At 42.6% G+C, this 17,768-nt stretch overlaps 1 protein-coding gene across 2 annotated transcripts in view; it reads left to right on the forward strand.

The window, feature by feature from the left end:
- GRM1 (glutamate metabotropic receptor 1) overlaps nt 1–16,294 on the forward strand; it is a 250,976-nt gene extending 234,682 nt beyond the window's left edge. Inside the window, exon 8 of one of the 2 annotated variants that reach the window (XM_066611274.1) lies at nt 15,421–16,294. In XM_066611274.1, the coding sequence (XP_066467371.1) occupies nt 15,421–16,294 (874 nt within the window). Of the gene's footprint in view, nt 1–5,997; nt 6,059–15,420 lie in introns of those variants that run through there. The other variant, XM_066611275.1, reaches the window with a different exon arrangement.
- The last annotated feature ends 1,474 nt before the right edge of the window (nt 16,295–17,768 follow it).

Raw genomic sequence — 17,768 nt, forward strand, 5'->3', positions numbered from 1 at the left:
GTATGCCGATGAACAAGTGGAACTATGTCAATAGGATTCTCAACGTCCTCCTCTTGTTATGTGACAGAGAGTCAATTAGGACAATACTGTATGAGCTGGATTCATCACACACACACACACACACACACACACACACACACACACACGGTTGGGACACGATTGAGCGTATCCCACTACCTCTCCTGACGTCATTTTCAGTCTCCTAATTCAAGAGGGGCCTGTTCCTCCCTGCTGCCCAAACCCCCTCCCAGTTTTTTTGCCCTGTGTGTGTGTACTCATACCCCTATCTGCCTGTGCCAGTGGATAAGAAAGGGGAAGGGATATTCCCCCATCCCCTTCCCTTTACTTATCTAGGGCTGCTCTTGGTGCATAGCAGCAAATTTCATAGACAACATGTTCTTCTTCTGCTCATTCAAAACAGGAGTAGTGTGGAGATTGGAGGCTGTGCACCGAGAAAAGCTTTAGTTAAGTGAAGGAAAGGGGGTAGATTTCAGATAACCTCTCCCTGTCCACATAGTGCTTTTACAAGCAACTTGGGTCCATGGAAGTGTTTTCCCCCATCTTCCTCTAGTAGCACTGAAGTAGAAAGGGACTACCACTGTCACAAGCCTCTTCTGATTCACTCTCCGCAAGCCAGAGCACTGACCAGAGTATTCAGCAAGAGAAGGGAGCAGACAGATGAGACAGATCAGTTCACCCCCTTCTGACTTGGCCACTCAATGTGATGGCTTCACATTACTTCATGGACAGGCTGTTTTTGCCTATTCATGTGGCAAGAACCCTTCACATGTGACCAAAATAGCATGTTGAGTATGTGAAACTGGAGGTTAAGAGAAACCATCGCACCCTCACACGCGTTTAGGAGAAAGAGGACATCACACTGGGGAGTGGGGGGAGAGAATGTGCTCATGCTCATCTGTAATCATGTTGAGGGAGGGTGTCTTGGATGGCATCATCTGAACCAAACAGAAAAGTGCAAGATTTCTAAGAAGGGGCAAACCAGGTCACCCTTGAAGTTAGCAGAGACAGAGTATATATAAGGTGAAAATAATGGCCTTCCCATCTTGAACCAAGGCAAGCAGAAAATTTGACACAATGATGGCCACTGAATGACCTAAATAAGGGCCTGATCCTATTCAGCACACTGCTAGTGCTCCAGCCCCACTGCTTGTGGTGGATGTGGTAAAAGTGCCATAAGGTACTTTCCTACCAGTGGGAGACACCCAGCACTAGTGGCCAGCGCCAGTCAGTGCTGGGTCTCAGTACAAGAAAGATGCATCCGAGGAGTGCTGGGTGGTGTTTATCCCTGCCAAGTGGCGGGGAGGCTTTTCAGGGTGGGGGGAGAGCAGGGGGAGATGGAGAGTAGCGGAACTGGCAGAAGGAAGGGGTTGGTGGGTGGATCATACCTAGGAGGGGATGGCAGCTTGGCTGCCACCAAATCCAATGCCCCCTCCCGAGCCATGCTGTCTGATATGGGCCTCCTTGGTTCTGTGCCCGCTAAATAGTGAGCACAACTCTGCGGAGACCCATTGACACCAGCAGAGTTCTACCCTGGGTAAGAGAACCAGTGTCCCCTTACCCTGAGGAGACTCCAGTGGCTGCTCTAGCACGGCAGGAAACAGTGGTGGCCATTTTGATGTTACTGTACCTCACGGCAGTGCCAGAGCATAGGGTTGGGCTGCCCATCAGAGTTTCTTTTCACCTGGGATGTTTCATCTGAAAAGCTGTAATTTTGGAAAGCCAAGTACAGCAAAAAGAAGTCACAAAGCAAAAGAAGCAATGCTTGAAACTATCACTGCATTTATAATTTCTTGTTTTGACAGTCATGTTGTTCCTGGTAAGGATTTTAATTCCCAGTGAGACACCAAAGTGAATTGATTAAATGTAATGGAACAACCCTAAAACAAATCTTATTTGCATGCTTAAATTATATCAGGAATGAAAGTAGACATGCCAGCCAATAGTCTTCATAAGCCAGATACAGTCTGATTACTCCTTATTTGTTGTGAGCAAAAAATGCAGTTTTGTTCCACCTGCTTTTCTTTCTTTCTTTTAAAAACAAAATTACATTTTTTTTGCAGAATTCTCTCTGGCAAAACTGTTACCAAAAAGGGCTGTTTTGTTTTAGGGGAATTATTACAGTGCCCTCATTGGAACTGCAAGATCGCAGGCTGGATAACAAGATGGCGTAATGCAGAGAGATTCCCTTTAGTTCAAAGAGGAGACTGAGAGAAAGATAACTTTCAGTAAAAGATTATATTTTTATTACAAAGCACACAGGTAAACATAATGCACATGAAAAATGATGAGTCTTGGTCCTAGTACTTGCATCTGGTGTACCTAGCTTATGGTGGTTGCATGTAGAGTGTGTTTGGTGCATCCGAGAAGATAAGAAAAAGGGGAAGGATTTTAGGGAAGGATCTTAGGGGTCCCTGGTCTGCATAACCCAGTTGCTAACTAAAGATGGGGAGAGAAGGGGAGAAAAGGAGGGGAAAGACCGAAGGGAAAGAGTTCCAGAATGCAAAATAGTTACCTGTCCTGAGAAGCAGATGGATGGGGGGGGGGTGAGTCCTGGGAGGACTTCTGCCTTGGAAGGGCAGCCAGAGAGAGAAAGAGCATGTGGCCAGAGCCCTCTCTTAAAAGGGTTTTTGCTGACCTGGATGCTGATCTGGCTGACCCGGATGTGTCCCAGAGCTGATCTGGATGCGCTTGCTCACTACACACAGTGGGGCACTTGGAGCATGCAAAATACAGAATGATCAGGAAATCAGCTATCAGCCATGACTGGCCTCCTGGGGGGGGGGAGTGGTAGCTTGCTTTCTGTTGACCCTGTGGGGAATTTGGAGTCAGGATGTTCCTTATCAGCATATCAATGGGTCTAATGGCTGGCTTCCAGCTGGGAGAAAACCAGGAAGGCTGGTTCATATCCGCATACGGTACTTAAGCAGTGATTAAGTTACAACAATAAAACAATAGGAGACATTTAGAAAATGATTTACTCTTCCAGACTCCTTGACGGGGGATGTTGTCACCATGAGCTTGTGACTTTACCAGGGTTTTTGGAAATTGGGCCTGTGTGAGAAGTTTTGCCTATAACATACCCATATATAAAACCACAACTAAGGAAAAAGGGGGCTTTTCATGTAACAAAAGATCTATGCCAAATCGTAACAAGGTTGACACACTCAGTGAATAAGTTTTCTGCTCCACTCCATCTTCAAAACTTAAGTCCAACTTAAGTCTTCAAAACTTAAGACCAATGCTTAAGACCAATGCTTCAAAACTTAAGACCACAAAATGTCAGGATTTCATTTGTTGGACACTAAATTCCTCCTTATGACAATGGCCCTCTTCAGTCCATTGATAACAAACAAAACAGCTGTATATAGCACAGTAGACACACACAGGATAGGTGGTGTCTTAGGGTTAGGATTGTGCCCTAAGACACCACCAGGAGTAGTAGGATTCCAATCATTCATAACTTAAGAGCCTGATACATTGAAGGTAAAGAATCAACACTGGGCCTGCTTTCATAGTGCCTCTCAGCCTGACACCAGATTATTCTACTCTGCACCAGCTAAATACCCAGCGCAGAGTAGAGTAGCCCCATTACAATGTTTCTTACCTTACAAGTGGCCCCTTCTTCCCAAGGAGGTGTTGGGAGCCATCCACGGCTGCCCGGCATCCATAGGATGCAGCGGCAGCCATTTTGGCGCCGCTGCAGCCTTGGGCATGGGCAGCTCAGGTTTGGCTTGCCCAGTAGGCCAGCAGTGAAGGCAGGACAGGCAAGGGGGTGAGTGATCTCTCAGACCAAAAATCTGCTGACGGCAGGAAAGGCAAGACAGGGTAAGGAGAGCAGAAAGGCAGGGCACAATGAGTCAGGGGTGGGCAGAATGGGGAGGTAACAGGATGGGTAGGAGGGCAGATCAGTCCTGGAAATGTTCCCTTACCCTGAGGAGGCCTCAGCATGCCAAAACTCTGCTGTGATGTACAGTGGAAACTGCATTGGCACCGCTGCGTTGCTGTTTGAGGAGTTTCATAGGACTGGTTCCCTTCACAATTCAGAACTTCTCACCTGTTTACACCAACAGCTTTTTTCTGTCAGTGTAAGTTTGGTGCTGACAGTTTCCACTGGAGTAGTCAGCATATTACTGAACATTTTAGTTGAGACAAGGCCGTGAAAACTAGTCATTTATGTAAATGTTAACAAGTTTAATGAAAGCAAATGTTTATGCTATGTTATGGGTGTTTATAGCTAAATTACCTATTAGTTTCTATGTTTAAGAAATAGGGAAAAATGTTATGTTTAGCATGCTTATATGTTTGGAACAAAGAAAGCATTTTTGGTCTGCAAACAGCAACAGGCTGTAAATTAGTCTCAAACTGTCAAGGACATCAGATAAGGTGAACCACTTCATGAAAAAAAGGGAGTCAAGCTTAACTGGTAGTATGATAAATGAATAAGCTTCCATCTGTCAAGCTTAACTGGTAGTATGATAAATGAAACTAAACTGAACAGATGAAACCCATGGCAAGAAAAGGCATTTTAGATTTTAAATTGCAATTCAAACAGGCTTTCCCTTTTAAACCTATTATTCTATTAGTTTCCTTAAATCAAAAAGGAAAACAAAAAGTTTTGCCATTTTAAATGAAAACAGAGAGTTATTTACACCAGAACATCATAGAAGTGCCAAATAAATTACTAAATTAGCATGCTTGCATGCCAATAGTTCTTTAATGCCTCAATAATTATCGAGATTGTTTTTTAAAATGTAATCAATATATAAAGGCATAGTAGTCAATTTTAGCTGTCAGAATAGTTAGATCAAAGCATCAAATAAACAGAAAGGGGAAAACTATTGAAGAGGCTTAAAAGCCACAAGTCTGAAAATGTAATTCAAATGTAACCTTGAGGAGGCAGATGTCTGGCAAAGTTAATTAAGAGAGTCTAACAAGGAGACTCTAAGAAAAGTTACTCCCCACAGATAAGAACTCTGTATATCACTGTAGACTCAAAGTCTTTGAACTTTGTTTTGACCTTGCAACATTTCGACATCATGCCAGCTTAGGGTTCAAACCTATCCAATTTTCCAGTGCTGGTGCAGTTGTGCCAGTGGGGTGCGTGCTGCATCCTGTGGTGAACTGGCAGTCACTGGGGCCTTCTCAAGGTATGGAAACGTGTTCCATTACCACAGGGCTGCATTGTAGCTACACCAGAGTTGGAAAGTTGGATAGGATTGGATAGAAAATGTGTCTAGGGTGGGGACGCAGACCAACAGGTAAGTGCCAGTCTGTCTTTATCTCTGGTACTTTCCTTTTCTTCTGATGACATCTTTTTAAAATTGTCATAATTTTTCAGCAAACCTACAAGTTCTATACATTGTAATCTCTTCCATATCCCTATGACCACCTGCCCACTGACACACGTCAGTTATATTGGTCATTTCTCTCACATCCATAGCCTGGGGAAAGAAAATCACAAATGTTTCCAATGTACAGGTCCTCCCCTACCTGGTTGCCCAGAATCCATTCCTACTCACCACAGACAACCAGGAAATGTTTCAGCAAGACTGGGAGACATTTTCACTGGTGCGCAGCATCATTATCATTTGCTAATTATTTCATTTATATTTCTTCTTCTCCTCTTCCATAAGATGCTTGGGCAAGTCATCTTATAACATTCTCTCATTTTTGTAAGCAATTTATCCAAGTTCACCCAAGGAGGTTTTTAAGTAAGCAGGGATTTCAACCCTACTCAAATATACCTGTGCATTCACTGTCCCACCACACTTGTGAAGATCAAATGAACACCATACCAAGAACTTTAGAACACAGATGCAGAACCAAGGAACCACTGCAGATGTGGAAAAGCAATCCAAAGAGTCACAAGGAAGGCTGGAACTGAGTCAGGGATAGGCACCCGACTGAGTGGTACAGCTGCCATGGATGTGCGTGTTCTAACCACTCACTGGGTGTCTTTTTCTTTTCAATCCTCAGGAAGAGGCAGCCAGAATTCTCGCCCACCAGCCAGTGTCCGTCGGCACATGTGCAGCTTTGAAAAATCCCAAACTGCAGTGAATGTGTAAGAGAAGCTGCATGACAGTGGTCTTTTTTTTTTTTTAACCCATTGCTTTCTCTTTCTCATGACTTTCTCATTTCTGATAATGGGACAAATGTAGTGCATGCCACTAAAGATGGAAAAATTGCTTATGTGTCCCATTTTTCACACTGCCTTGAATCTTGCTTGTCCGTTTGTTCTTCTGAGGACACGGTGGAGTACTTTTTGGAGAAAAAAGTTTTTGTTTTTCATGGTTGTCACTTCAAATAACTACTGTCAGGGTTGCAAAAAGAAAAAACCCAAAAATAGATACTTTTTTGGTTAATTTTATCTTTTCCCCACAGTCAACAGCTTCTCCCTCCAGTTCATGGTTTTGCATGGCGTTGAAATGATCCTGTCTACTTTCAAGGGCACCTTTCCATTTTCTCTAGTGGCTGCTGTATCTTTGCTGTGCCCAGTTCTCCCTGCCAGCCCTGGGTGGCGACCTCCCGCTCGTCTCCAGAGAGGATTTCACAACACACATTCATGATGGGATGCATGAAATTCAATGTTTCATGTAGGTGACCATTTACAGGATCTAGGTGGCCGCAGGAATTTTTGAAGGATATAGAAAAGCAATGAGATGAAATATTTGAATGGTTATTTAGAGTATTTCAAACCTGGTTCAGTTTTCCTCCCTTATTAAATTAAAACAGGTCTACAGTGTAACATAGAAGAAGTCACCTGTTGCACTTGATGAAATCTATTTAATAAGTACAACTATGCTAGAACAATATTAGTTGTAGTATGGCAATATGTTTTCTAACTTTGATTCTATGGCAAAGTAGGATGACAGACTATTATTAAAAATAGGGTTGAAATCAAGTTGGTACTGGGAGTAGGAGCAGCACTATCACTAGAAACTCTGAAAGTCTGCTATGAGAAAGGATCAAAAGAAGAAAAGGAGGCAGATGAAAGAAGAGAGGGGAAGATATCACAGCTGAAAAAGCATGCAGATACTAATATAAGAACCAGAAATGGTGATCCGAGCAATTAGCTATGTGTGAAAATTCTTTGTCAGCTGTCATTTCAACATTTTTAACAGGAGGTCTGTTTGAAAAGTAACCTCTGGCTTTAAAAGAAAACAAGAATAAAGAAAAACAATGTAATACTGCTCAAAAGTTACATACCATGCCAGCACTTCACTTCCAGGTAATCTCCACCTGGACTGAGGCAATTGTATCCTGGGACAAGTTTTTGCCTCCCCTTGTTGAGAAAGTTGCCACAACCTGAGCGCCTGCATTGTCATGGAGAAGAATCAAGCCTTTTGTTTACACAAATGCAAGCTGGTTGAGCTTTCCGACAACACTTTCTCAACAAAGGGAAGCAAAAGCTTGTCCCAGGATACAACAATTGCTTCAAGTCAGGTGGAGATTACCAGGAAGTGAAGTGCTGGCATGGTATGTAACTTTTGAGCAGTATTACACTGTTTTCTTTCATTCTTATTTTTTTAAAAGCCAAACGGAGGTTACTTTCCTAAGGCCTAAGGCCCTAAGGAAAGGCCAGCATTGCTTTGTGCAAGGTCTTTTATAGGCCTTGAACTATTGCCAGACCTTCATTAATTCATATAAGTTCATCTTTAATATATTCATTTATGTAAACTTATGTAAATTTATTCAAATTTTAAATGTAAATTAATTCCCTTTTTTTTTTTTTTTTTGCCCGGCCCCTGACACAGTGTCAGAGAGACAATGTGGCCCTCCTGCCGAAAACTTTGGACACCCCTGGGTTAGACTGAGGGATAATGACTTGCCAAAGTCACCCAGAAAGTATCATGGCCAAGCAGGGGCTGAACCTGGATCTTCAAGCTCCAGCCCATCCCCATAGCCACCACCCCTCAGGCTCTCTGGCTCCAATATTCAAATATATCCTAATTTTTCTTCTCAGGCAGGGCTCCCCCCCATAAATAAGAAGCAAGAAATAACATACAAAGAGGGTTTGAAAGGGGTTGTGCAACCCTCCTGATCTGATTTTGATTTGTTTTGCCTTGCAAGAATTAAGAGGTGGCCTCACTCCAATGAGCAGTTACAAGCAGGCCTGTTTATCCTCTTGCAGAGACAGGCAGCCTCCTTAACCCGTCCCCTTATTCCCTTGATATCATATCATCTAACCAGCAAGCCTTTATTCACTGATCACTCCCTGGCCACTGCAGTTAGACAAGCTGGGTGGGGAGAGGAAGCAACTGGGGCAGCATACACAGGCCTCCCTCATACTGACATACACTAACATAGAAGCTTTAAGAATTCACACATTTGTTCACTATGTAGAACAACCTAACGGTAAATTCTAAGTTCCCCCTTTTATACATATGCCAACTTTTGCAATTTAATATTACTCTATAATTGTATGCCAATAAATTCACATATTGAGAGTAAGCAGTGGGAGGTCAACTTGTGTCTCTGCAACTATGAATGCTTGTGCTGCAAAAGGGGGAGGGAAGCGGGGCAGGCAGAGACAAGCACAGTGAATGGGAAAGTTCCTAATAAGTCTATACAGCCTGTGCTCAGGGCCCTCACCAGGCTGGAGGAGTAAAGACCGAGAAACTCAGCTTAAAATAAAAAAGACTCAGAGGGAGTGAACTTGCCCAGGACTAAGGGGCTGCCTGAGGAGAAAGCCATGAGGCAATTGGCAAATGGCTGCCATGAAGAGCACAGGGAAAGGAGGAGTTTGTTAAGGGCAAAAGCCTAAAAGGCAGGAAGAGGCAAAGAAAACACTGCCAGCAATGAAAGAGAAGTGAAGGAGGCAGAAAAGTGCCAGGAAAAAAGGGACACTGAGGCAGGAGGGCAGGGCTGATGCAGAAGCTGGTTCAAATTAGATTGTTAGCAAGAGCTAATTCTGTAGCACCTGTTACTACACTTTATACCTGCCTAGACTGACTCTGATTTATTTCTGGGCACCACCAGAGGTGCTAGTGACTAACTTCAAACACCAAGGGTGCAATTCTCACCCCCTTTCCAGCTCTGAGGTAAGGGAACAAACATTGCCCCACCTTGAGGAGGCCTCCATAGCTGCCCCCCAACTGCAAGGCGCAGCACATGCCCCACTGGCACAGCTATGCCAGCGCTGGAAAGGCCTAAATTGTTCAGAATCAGGCTGTCCAAATCCAGCCACAGAATCCTGCTCACCCTACAGGCCCTCTGTAGTACAGTGGCAGGAATGAGGAAAGGCTCTTCTCATTCAAGTCCATATGCATTCAAATAACTGATCCAGCTGCTCATGTGGGCACCTGTGAATCTCCCTGCTCAGAAGTTTGGAGTGTCAGCATGGAAGAGCTGTGTCAAGGAGCTTGCCAGAGAGGTGCAGCCTGCCAGCCCCAACAACAGCTGCACCACACCCCTCTGTTCCAAAAGGCAGCCCATTGCCTGCCTGTATTTTCCCGCCTTTGCCTCATGTGCAGACGGGGAAGGGGCACTGCAAATGGCGGTGGGGCTGCAAGGGCCCCACCAGAATTATTGGCAATTTTTGGCATACGATAAAGCTTCCAGTTTAGTGACTGACCCACCATTTAAGATAACTCCATAGGTACTACTATAACACAATGCACTGCAAGAACTGCTTCTGTACAAGGCCAATTAAAGTACACAGGACCTGGTGCATTTCATATACCGAAATCTACACATAACTGTTCCTTAAGGTGATATTCCTGTCATTGTCTCTTCTGCTTTCCTATCGCAAAGCATGGGCTTGTTGCAAACATGTTCAGTTCACCAAAGCAGACTTATTAAATGGGTTGTTAAAGGTGTGTTAATTCTTAACTCTTGTCTAGGTAGGTTTCTCTGTTTCCTTGTATGTGTTGTCTCAGGTGTCTTAATACAGTCTTTCAGTAATTGTTTTGCAGGGCAGTATTTTGTCTCCCAATTTTGTATTCTGTATCTACAGAATAATAGAACCTAGTTGGATGCTTCCAAAGGAGCATTTTTAGGAGCTGGTCCTATTCAACTTTCTAGCACTGATGCAGCTGCAATGCAGCCCTGAAGAAAGGAACAAATACTCCCTTACCTTGGAGAGACCTCAAGGTCCCTCCACAGCAGAAGGCAGGACACAGTGCTGCATTAGTGCTGGAAAGTTGGATAGGATTGAGCCCTAAGTCAGATTCCTCCATGCTAAGTACAGCTTGTTAACCAAATCCTTAATTAGATCCAAACATGGAGCTTGGTTCATTCTCATGCACAGAGAAGTTCCTAATACTATAAATTATAAATCTTGCCAACCATCAGGTAGGTTTTCTCAAACCTCTCCCTGCTAAACAAATTTGGTTTAGCACTCACTCTTGATATGAAGTCATGTCCCGTGTCTAATCCAGTGTCTGCCTTGATGCAAGCCATGGCCATCTACTTAGCTGTTGACCCATCACCCTCAGGTTAACCTTGTACCATCCAGGCTATAGTAAAGAGCAATGAAGAAAAATGGATAGCCTATAGTAGTGGTTCCCAAACTGTGAGCTGTGGCTCCACAGAAACCAGCTGGGGAGCTGCATAATCCTCACAAAAAACCCACTGCCCTATACAATGTATAGGATTGGTAGCCCTAATGGAGAGCTGCAGCCATTGGCCAAGTAGGTCAAGGGAACTGCCAGTTGAAAAGGTTTGGGAACCACTGGCCTATAGGGCTTGCTGAGTAAACATGAGCCATTATTCAGGTGAAATGAAAGAGCTGCTCAGGAAAGCACAAAATAATTCTAGTCACACTATTCAATTTGACTGGGGGGGGGGGAGTATTTTCTACCTCAGATCTTGTGACCATGAATAAAATCAGTCCTCTGATTTGACTCAGGGAAATGCAATATAGCATAGCAAAACAAAGGGCACCATACATCCTGATTGATGCAAAAAAGTTGTATAAAAAAAGGAACAAGACGATTAAAAAAATAAACTGGGTTATATTATCTATTACATAGAGTGGTGAGGAATCTCTCCCAAGATGTCCTGATTCAGATTAGGATAAGTACACCAAGCTTCCTAATTTTCTAAGGATGGGAATTGCTTTGAAGAACATACCACCTTTCTGCTTAGGGTATTGAGTTTGGATCCTAGCATGAAGCTAAAAAAAAATATAAAAAATCTAAAACTGCTCGAAGACTGGAATTCAGTGAACATTAACATTTGTGGCAGGCACAAGAGCAAAATTGCTTTTAAAAGTGTTATTGCTGTTTGAAAAAGAAAAACAGTATTAGCATATATGAGAGCGGAGCACAGTCTAAAAGTGACTTACAGCACCTCTCATTCTTAATTCTTTCTGAGCTCTGTCCTAACTAAAGAGCACTCAGCTTTGAAAAGTTCATGCCTCAAACAAATTTTCTTGGAGCAAAAGCTTGCCTCTTCTCTACTTTAGTCTGACTGATCACCTGAGTCACTGATCTCCTTAGCAGCAATACATTTGCAGAGCTAATCAGTCTGCCACACTCCTGAATTTTCCAGTGAAATAAAACACCATATGTGATTTTTTTAGAAGCCCTGAGCATCAACAGCTGTAACTAAAATCACTCCCCCCCCCCCCCAGGAATTGTCTCTTGCTTCACTACAAGTGACATGATGTCTAAAAGTCCTCTGTGTATGTGTGTGTGTGAGTGAGTGAGAGAGAGAGAGAGAGAGAGAAACACGCTTTGCTGTGCTTTAATTTGGTGTGGTGTTGATTCTCATTGTTTACATTGCCTCTGCATCTGATGGCCACAATCTACTGAATGCTCCCATATTATAAGCCTATCCTCTTTCTAAAAGATTTGGATTGTCCCAGGGCAACTGGGTGTGATTATGATTTACCTTCCATCCTCTTCCTTTAGATAAAATAGGTATTAAATATTCACAGCTCTTAGTTATGCATTGTTTTGCCTTTTAATAAATTTTTAAATTGCAGTGATTACTTGTATTGAACAGCCAAATTTGTGAAATGGTACTAAGTGTAACCCAGAGAGAACCCTTTAAAACATCATGTTTCTAAAGGGGGACTGGGCATAGATGAGCAACCACTTGTCTGGTGTGAAGGATGTTCACCTACACATTTTTGAACCAATGAGACTTTCCAAACAGGCCAACAGTAAAACAACCAAATAATAAAGACACTCATGGTAAAACCACAACAATGGCAAAAACCAGCACTAACAGCAGAAAAGCAATGCAGGAAAAGAAAAACACCATATAAAAGCCAATAACAGATACAAATTAGAAGTCTAAGGGCACAATGCTAGCCAACTTTCCAGCACCAAGATAAGGGCAATGAAGCTCCAAGGTAAGGGAACAAACATTCCCTTACCTTGAGGAGGCCTCCATGACTGCCACCCAACTGTAGGATGCAGCACATACCCCATAGGCACAGCTGTGTCAGTGCAGGTAAGTTGGTTAGGATTTAGGCCCAAGACAAAAGGTATTAGACTGAGGCTGCAATCCTAACCACACTTTCCAGGGAGTAAGTCCCATTGAACTCAATAGGCCTTACTTCTGAATAGGCCTGCATAGGCTTTTGTCCTAAGACTAAGACAAAGGTCTTAGTCATGGAATGTCTGTAACAATGGGAGTTCCAGTTTTATTACATCCAAACCAATTTTATATATTGCTAATTCAGGCAATGTAAGTCAGATGTGGGTTGAATGCACACTTTACATGTTGCAGACCACAGTCTGGCACTAAGGACTGGGTGCCCTAAGGCTATATTTATACAACCCTCCTTTCTCATCACATGATAGTTCAGTCATTGGAAGTCTCCATGACATCTTTGTTCTCCCCATGACAGTCTTTTCAGAGGGAACAGGCTGTAGCCATCAGTGGAGGGAAAAACTGTAATGAGATTATCTCTACATGAATGGTTGCCAAGAGTTGATTTGAATTCACTCCAAGAAGGCTGGAGTAAGTCTCATTGAAATCATTGGGACATGTCCAAGTGAATATGCTTAGTATTGGGCTGTTAGTGATGATTTGAATAAACCTAGTTTATTATTGCAAACTTACACTTTTTACCTTAGAGCTTATCAACAACTAGTAGTCATTTGGTTGAATCCTTTTTATGTCACAAAGAAACAATAAAAGCTCCCTGTGATAATTATAAAATGCAATGGTGGGAGGGTAGACCGGGGCATGATAGCCCATAACAGACCCAATAGCATTCTTAAAGAAAAGGGAGAGTCACATTTTTCTGTAGGTACAAGTTGCAACGAGCCAGATTTGTTGCAAGTGTCACAGGAACAATTTTTGATATCTAAGGACCCAGAAATAATGAAATCTTTTGTCTCGAAACTTTTTTCAAAATATTGCATGAACATCAGTCAGATGGCTTAGGTCATGAGTTTTGTGCCATTCTAACTAGAGTGAGCCAGATGCAATTTAAAGCATTACTAAAATGAGTAGATTGAACACTTCCTTGCTAACAGTTTAATGATGGAATAAATTGAGATTATAAGTAATATAACAGCCTGACAGGTATGAGAGATAAAATCATAATAAAAGCCTCGATGGCACTTGTGAAGTAGATGGTGCTTGGGAATACATTCTGAAATGCTATAGTAATGAGAAACCAATAATATCTTCTGCTGATATTGTAAAACTTCCGTAAAACTTATGGATTACACCTGCCAAAATGATCATATAAGGTGAAGTCAATATTGATCGTCTGATAAAATGGGAGAACTATGATTGAAAACAAAATAGTCACAATCATTCATTCCTAATATTTTCAGTTCTGCTTCTTCTCTTGTGATCCAGTCCTTTTGCTTTAGTTACAGGGCATAATTATATGTTAAGAAGATGCATTGCTGTCACCAACACCAGCAACTCCATGTTAGAGGAACCAAATGGGATCAGGTCAAGGTCCATCTAGTCTAGCATTCTATTCCCCACAGTGAACAACCAGATGCCTCTGGGAAGAATAGAAGTGGAACATGTAGGCACATAGACCTCTCCCACCTCTTCCTAGCAACTTGTATCCAGAAGCATACAGCGCTAAACCTGACCATAACACATAGCCATCATAACTAGCAGCCATAGATAGGCTTGCTATCCCCTTTCAAAGTCATCTAGCTAGTGGGCATCACCACATCTTGTGACAGCAAATCCCACAAATTAATGGTGCAATATGTGAAGAAGCACTTTTTTTTGTTTGTCCTGACCCTCCTACCAATCAGTTTCATTGGTTGAGCCACGGTTCTGGCACTGTGGGGATGCAGAAAAACTCAGTAACCATTTTGTCTTCCCCACTTATTTTATAAATCTCTATCATGTTCCTTCATAGGCTGCAGTCCTATACGTGTTTACCTGACAGTGAACCACACTGAAAACAATGGAACCTAATTCCAAGTAAATTGTGTATAGGTTTGTACTATTAGTTGCCTACCCCCCCACTAACAGTGCAATCCTAGGCCTGTCTACTCAGAAGTAAGTGCCAGGAAACTATTACAGGATTGCAGTCTAAACTACTATATTCTCCTGTTGTAACGTGCAGTAAGTGAGATGTAATGCAATGAAATTGCACTCCAATTTCCCTTTCCTTACAATACTTCATTGACTGGAGGGGAAGTTGAGAGTCTGATTGCATCACTTTATTATGTGTTTTGCTTTGCAAACATGATGGGTATTGTGTCCAAAGCATGAGTGGATGGCCATGAAGGTGAGACTGGGCAGCTGCCAAGTGGCAAGGCAGATCCAAGTTACAGTACCCTGGACAGCTCCAAGGAGAGGAGTTGCTTTGACAAGGATCAGAGGTAGAGACAGGCCTTAAATATTTCCCCACAGACTATGCCTCAAGACCTTAAAAGGCAGCCTTCTGACATGGAGCTTTGCACTTTACTTCCTACAGATCACTTATTGACTAACCTATTACCAGCACTGGTGTGCAGGCATTAGGGAGTGTGATGGTCCTGTCAAGGGAGAAGCCAGTTTTTCAAGGGGGTTGGCGGCACTGGGTTCTGAAGACAATACCAAGCAGAACTGGAACTTTTCTGGCTCTTGCTCAGCGTCTGGACATTGGAGTAGATCTAGTGCTAGACTTGCCTCCTCACATTTGAACTCTGAGTTGCTACTCAGAGCAGGGAATGGAATGACACTAAGAGAAAGCGTGGTGATGAAACAACCGTGTTTGGTGGCAGTCATACATTTTCTGTAACACGTAGTTCTGCTCACACAATCTGAAATCAAGAGGAAAGCATTTGCAATCATTAGCGATGTTGTTACCTTCTGAGAGCATTTGTGTTCCTCATCATAGCATTTCCTTGTGGGTGATGCTCAAAGGAATCAATGTTCTGGAACACATCTAAAGAGTTATGTGGGACTGTTTTTGTTGTTGCTATCTCTGTGTGCCTGACGTCAATGCAAATAAACTCCTCTTTATTTTGTTCATAGTTCTAATGGCAAGTCTGTGTCATGGTCTGAACCAGGTGGAAGGCAAGTTCCCAAGGGCCAACATATGTGGCACAGACTTTCAGTGCATGTGAAGAGCAAGGAGCCAGGATGCAATCAGACAGCAGTGATCAAGCCCCTAACTAAAAGCTATCCAGGCCAAGGCAAGAACCTGACTTTTTCAGACATCAGCAGCAAGACTCTGTACAATGTGGTGGAGGAAGAAGAGAGCGACCCTGTGCGCTTCAGCCAACTGAGTAGTTCTTCCACAGTTGTGCATAGGCGAGTGACGGTGACACCTCCACTGCAAGCAGCAGCTGAGGAAACCCACCTGTTCGTGCCCGAACAGAGTCCCAAAACCCTACCACCACCATCACAGAGATCCATTATGGAGCAGTTGCAAGGAGTGGTCAACAAATTTGCCACCGGCATACCTGACTTCAATTCTATGATCCCTGTACCTGGTGCAGGGAATGGAGTGAGACCAATCTATCACCCTCCACTAACGCAGCAGCAGGTGTTGCCACTCCAGATGGGTACATTCAGTAAAGAGCCAGTTTCAGCCCCAGCTGAGGAAGAGGGTGAGGAGGAGGAGGAAGAGGAAAACGAAAAGTTTAAGCTCATCCAGGAATATGTATATGAGAGGCCAGGGAACCTAGAGGAGGATGAAGATGAGGAAGAGGAGCAGGCAACCAGCAAACTGACTCTAGAAGACTCACCAGCACTGACGCCTCCATCTCCTTTTCGAGATTCGGTGGCTTCAGGCAGTTCAGTGCCCAGCTCTCCTGTATCAGAATCAGTGCTTTGCACACCTCCCAATGCAACCTATGCCTCTGTTGTCCTGAGGGACTATAAACAAAGCTCATCCACCCTATAGACCAGAGGCTGTTTGCTGAAAGTAAGCAGACAATGTCTCCCTGATCAACTTGGATTTGCTGGGGAGAAACAGCACAAGCCAAGTGAGGGCAAGAGAAGGAGAACAAACATGATGTTGTGTATATGATGGGGCAAACGTTTGTATCCTGCACTAAAATCTATTAGAGGGCTCCAATTCTTTACCTGTTGTGGTTTTTTCAAGGGAAAGTATTGTATTGTATTCAAAGTATTGTATTCTGAGAAGAAAATAGGAATTTGACAAAGCACAAATCCCATACACAACTTCTATAGCAAAAATTAATTTAGAAAGAGAATAAGTACACCATGTTCACACACACATGCAGTCACACACTCTCTTGGCAACACTTGAATAGGACTCTGCATAACACAACCACAGAGAAGAAATCAGCACATCTTCATAGAATGCCGCAGACTCCGATGCAGCAACATTTGCTTGTGGAAAGAAGGAGGAAGACTTCTCTGTCCTTTGTACACCTACATGTAATTTATGTTATGCTTTCTTACGGGGTGATCTGGAAATAAAAAGTTGTCATCTGAAGCTTGGCTTGGAGAAGCAACAATAGCATGTGAGCATATAGTTTATAAGAAATGCTTAGAACATCCAAAGCAGATTTGTTTCCCTTTGTGCTGATTTTGAAAGGGCCAGAATACACATAACGGAGACACAAAAGGGCTGCTGATGCAAACGAGGCAGAAATCCCTGTAGTACTGAAAGCATAGATTTGCCCTTTTGTAGAAGATTGCAAGCCAGGTGGCTGTACTGTTAACTCTAAATTTCCTGTAGCAAAACAATATTTACCCAGTCAACTTTCATAATCTGATGCATTTACCATGTGATAACATCATTTCTTTGTGTTACTATGGGAACAATTACGTATAAAATAATTATATATTTTGAGCAACAATTAACTACTTTAAAGAAAAAAGCAATTCTTAACTGTGGCTCATTAGTTTCATGGTAGATGCAAGAGAGTGAGTGTATGTTTCTGTACTTGTGAGTGTGTGCGTGTGTTACTGTATAGAACGTGTGATGTGTAACATCTAATAACTGCCACTGGATGATTGTTCTACAAATATATTATCAATATTTTTATGTTTCAATCATGTTTTATATTGCATTGTTTAAAAATATACTATAGATCTTTGAGGGTTTGTATGCTATGCTAAAACATTTTTAATATGCTAAGCTGTCCCTTATAATAGGGCGCTTGATTTTGCTGAGATTTTTGCCATGTGGAATTATGCTGTTGATAATGACCGGTGTTCCAATAATTCGTTATTTTGTGTATTTTAAACAAATGTGGTTAATAAAGAACTCATCTCTTTTAGAAATTTTGCAGATGCTAGTATTAAAACTGTAAAGGAAAACATGGAAAATGTATTTAGACCATTTCTAGTTACGTCAGATAATTTAAACATCTTTTTCCTCAGAATTGAATTTCTTCAGCGATTAT

The sequence above is a fragment of the Tiliqua scincoides genome, chromosome 1 (assembly GCF_035046505.1).
Source record: "Tiliqua scincoides isolate rTilSci1 chromosome 1, rTilSci1.hap2, whole genome shotgun sequence".
In the NCBI taxonomy this organism is placed as follows: Eukaryota; Metazoa; Chordata; class Lepidosauria; order Squamata; family Scincidae; genus Tiliqua; species Tiliqua scincoides.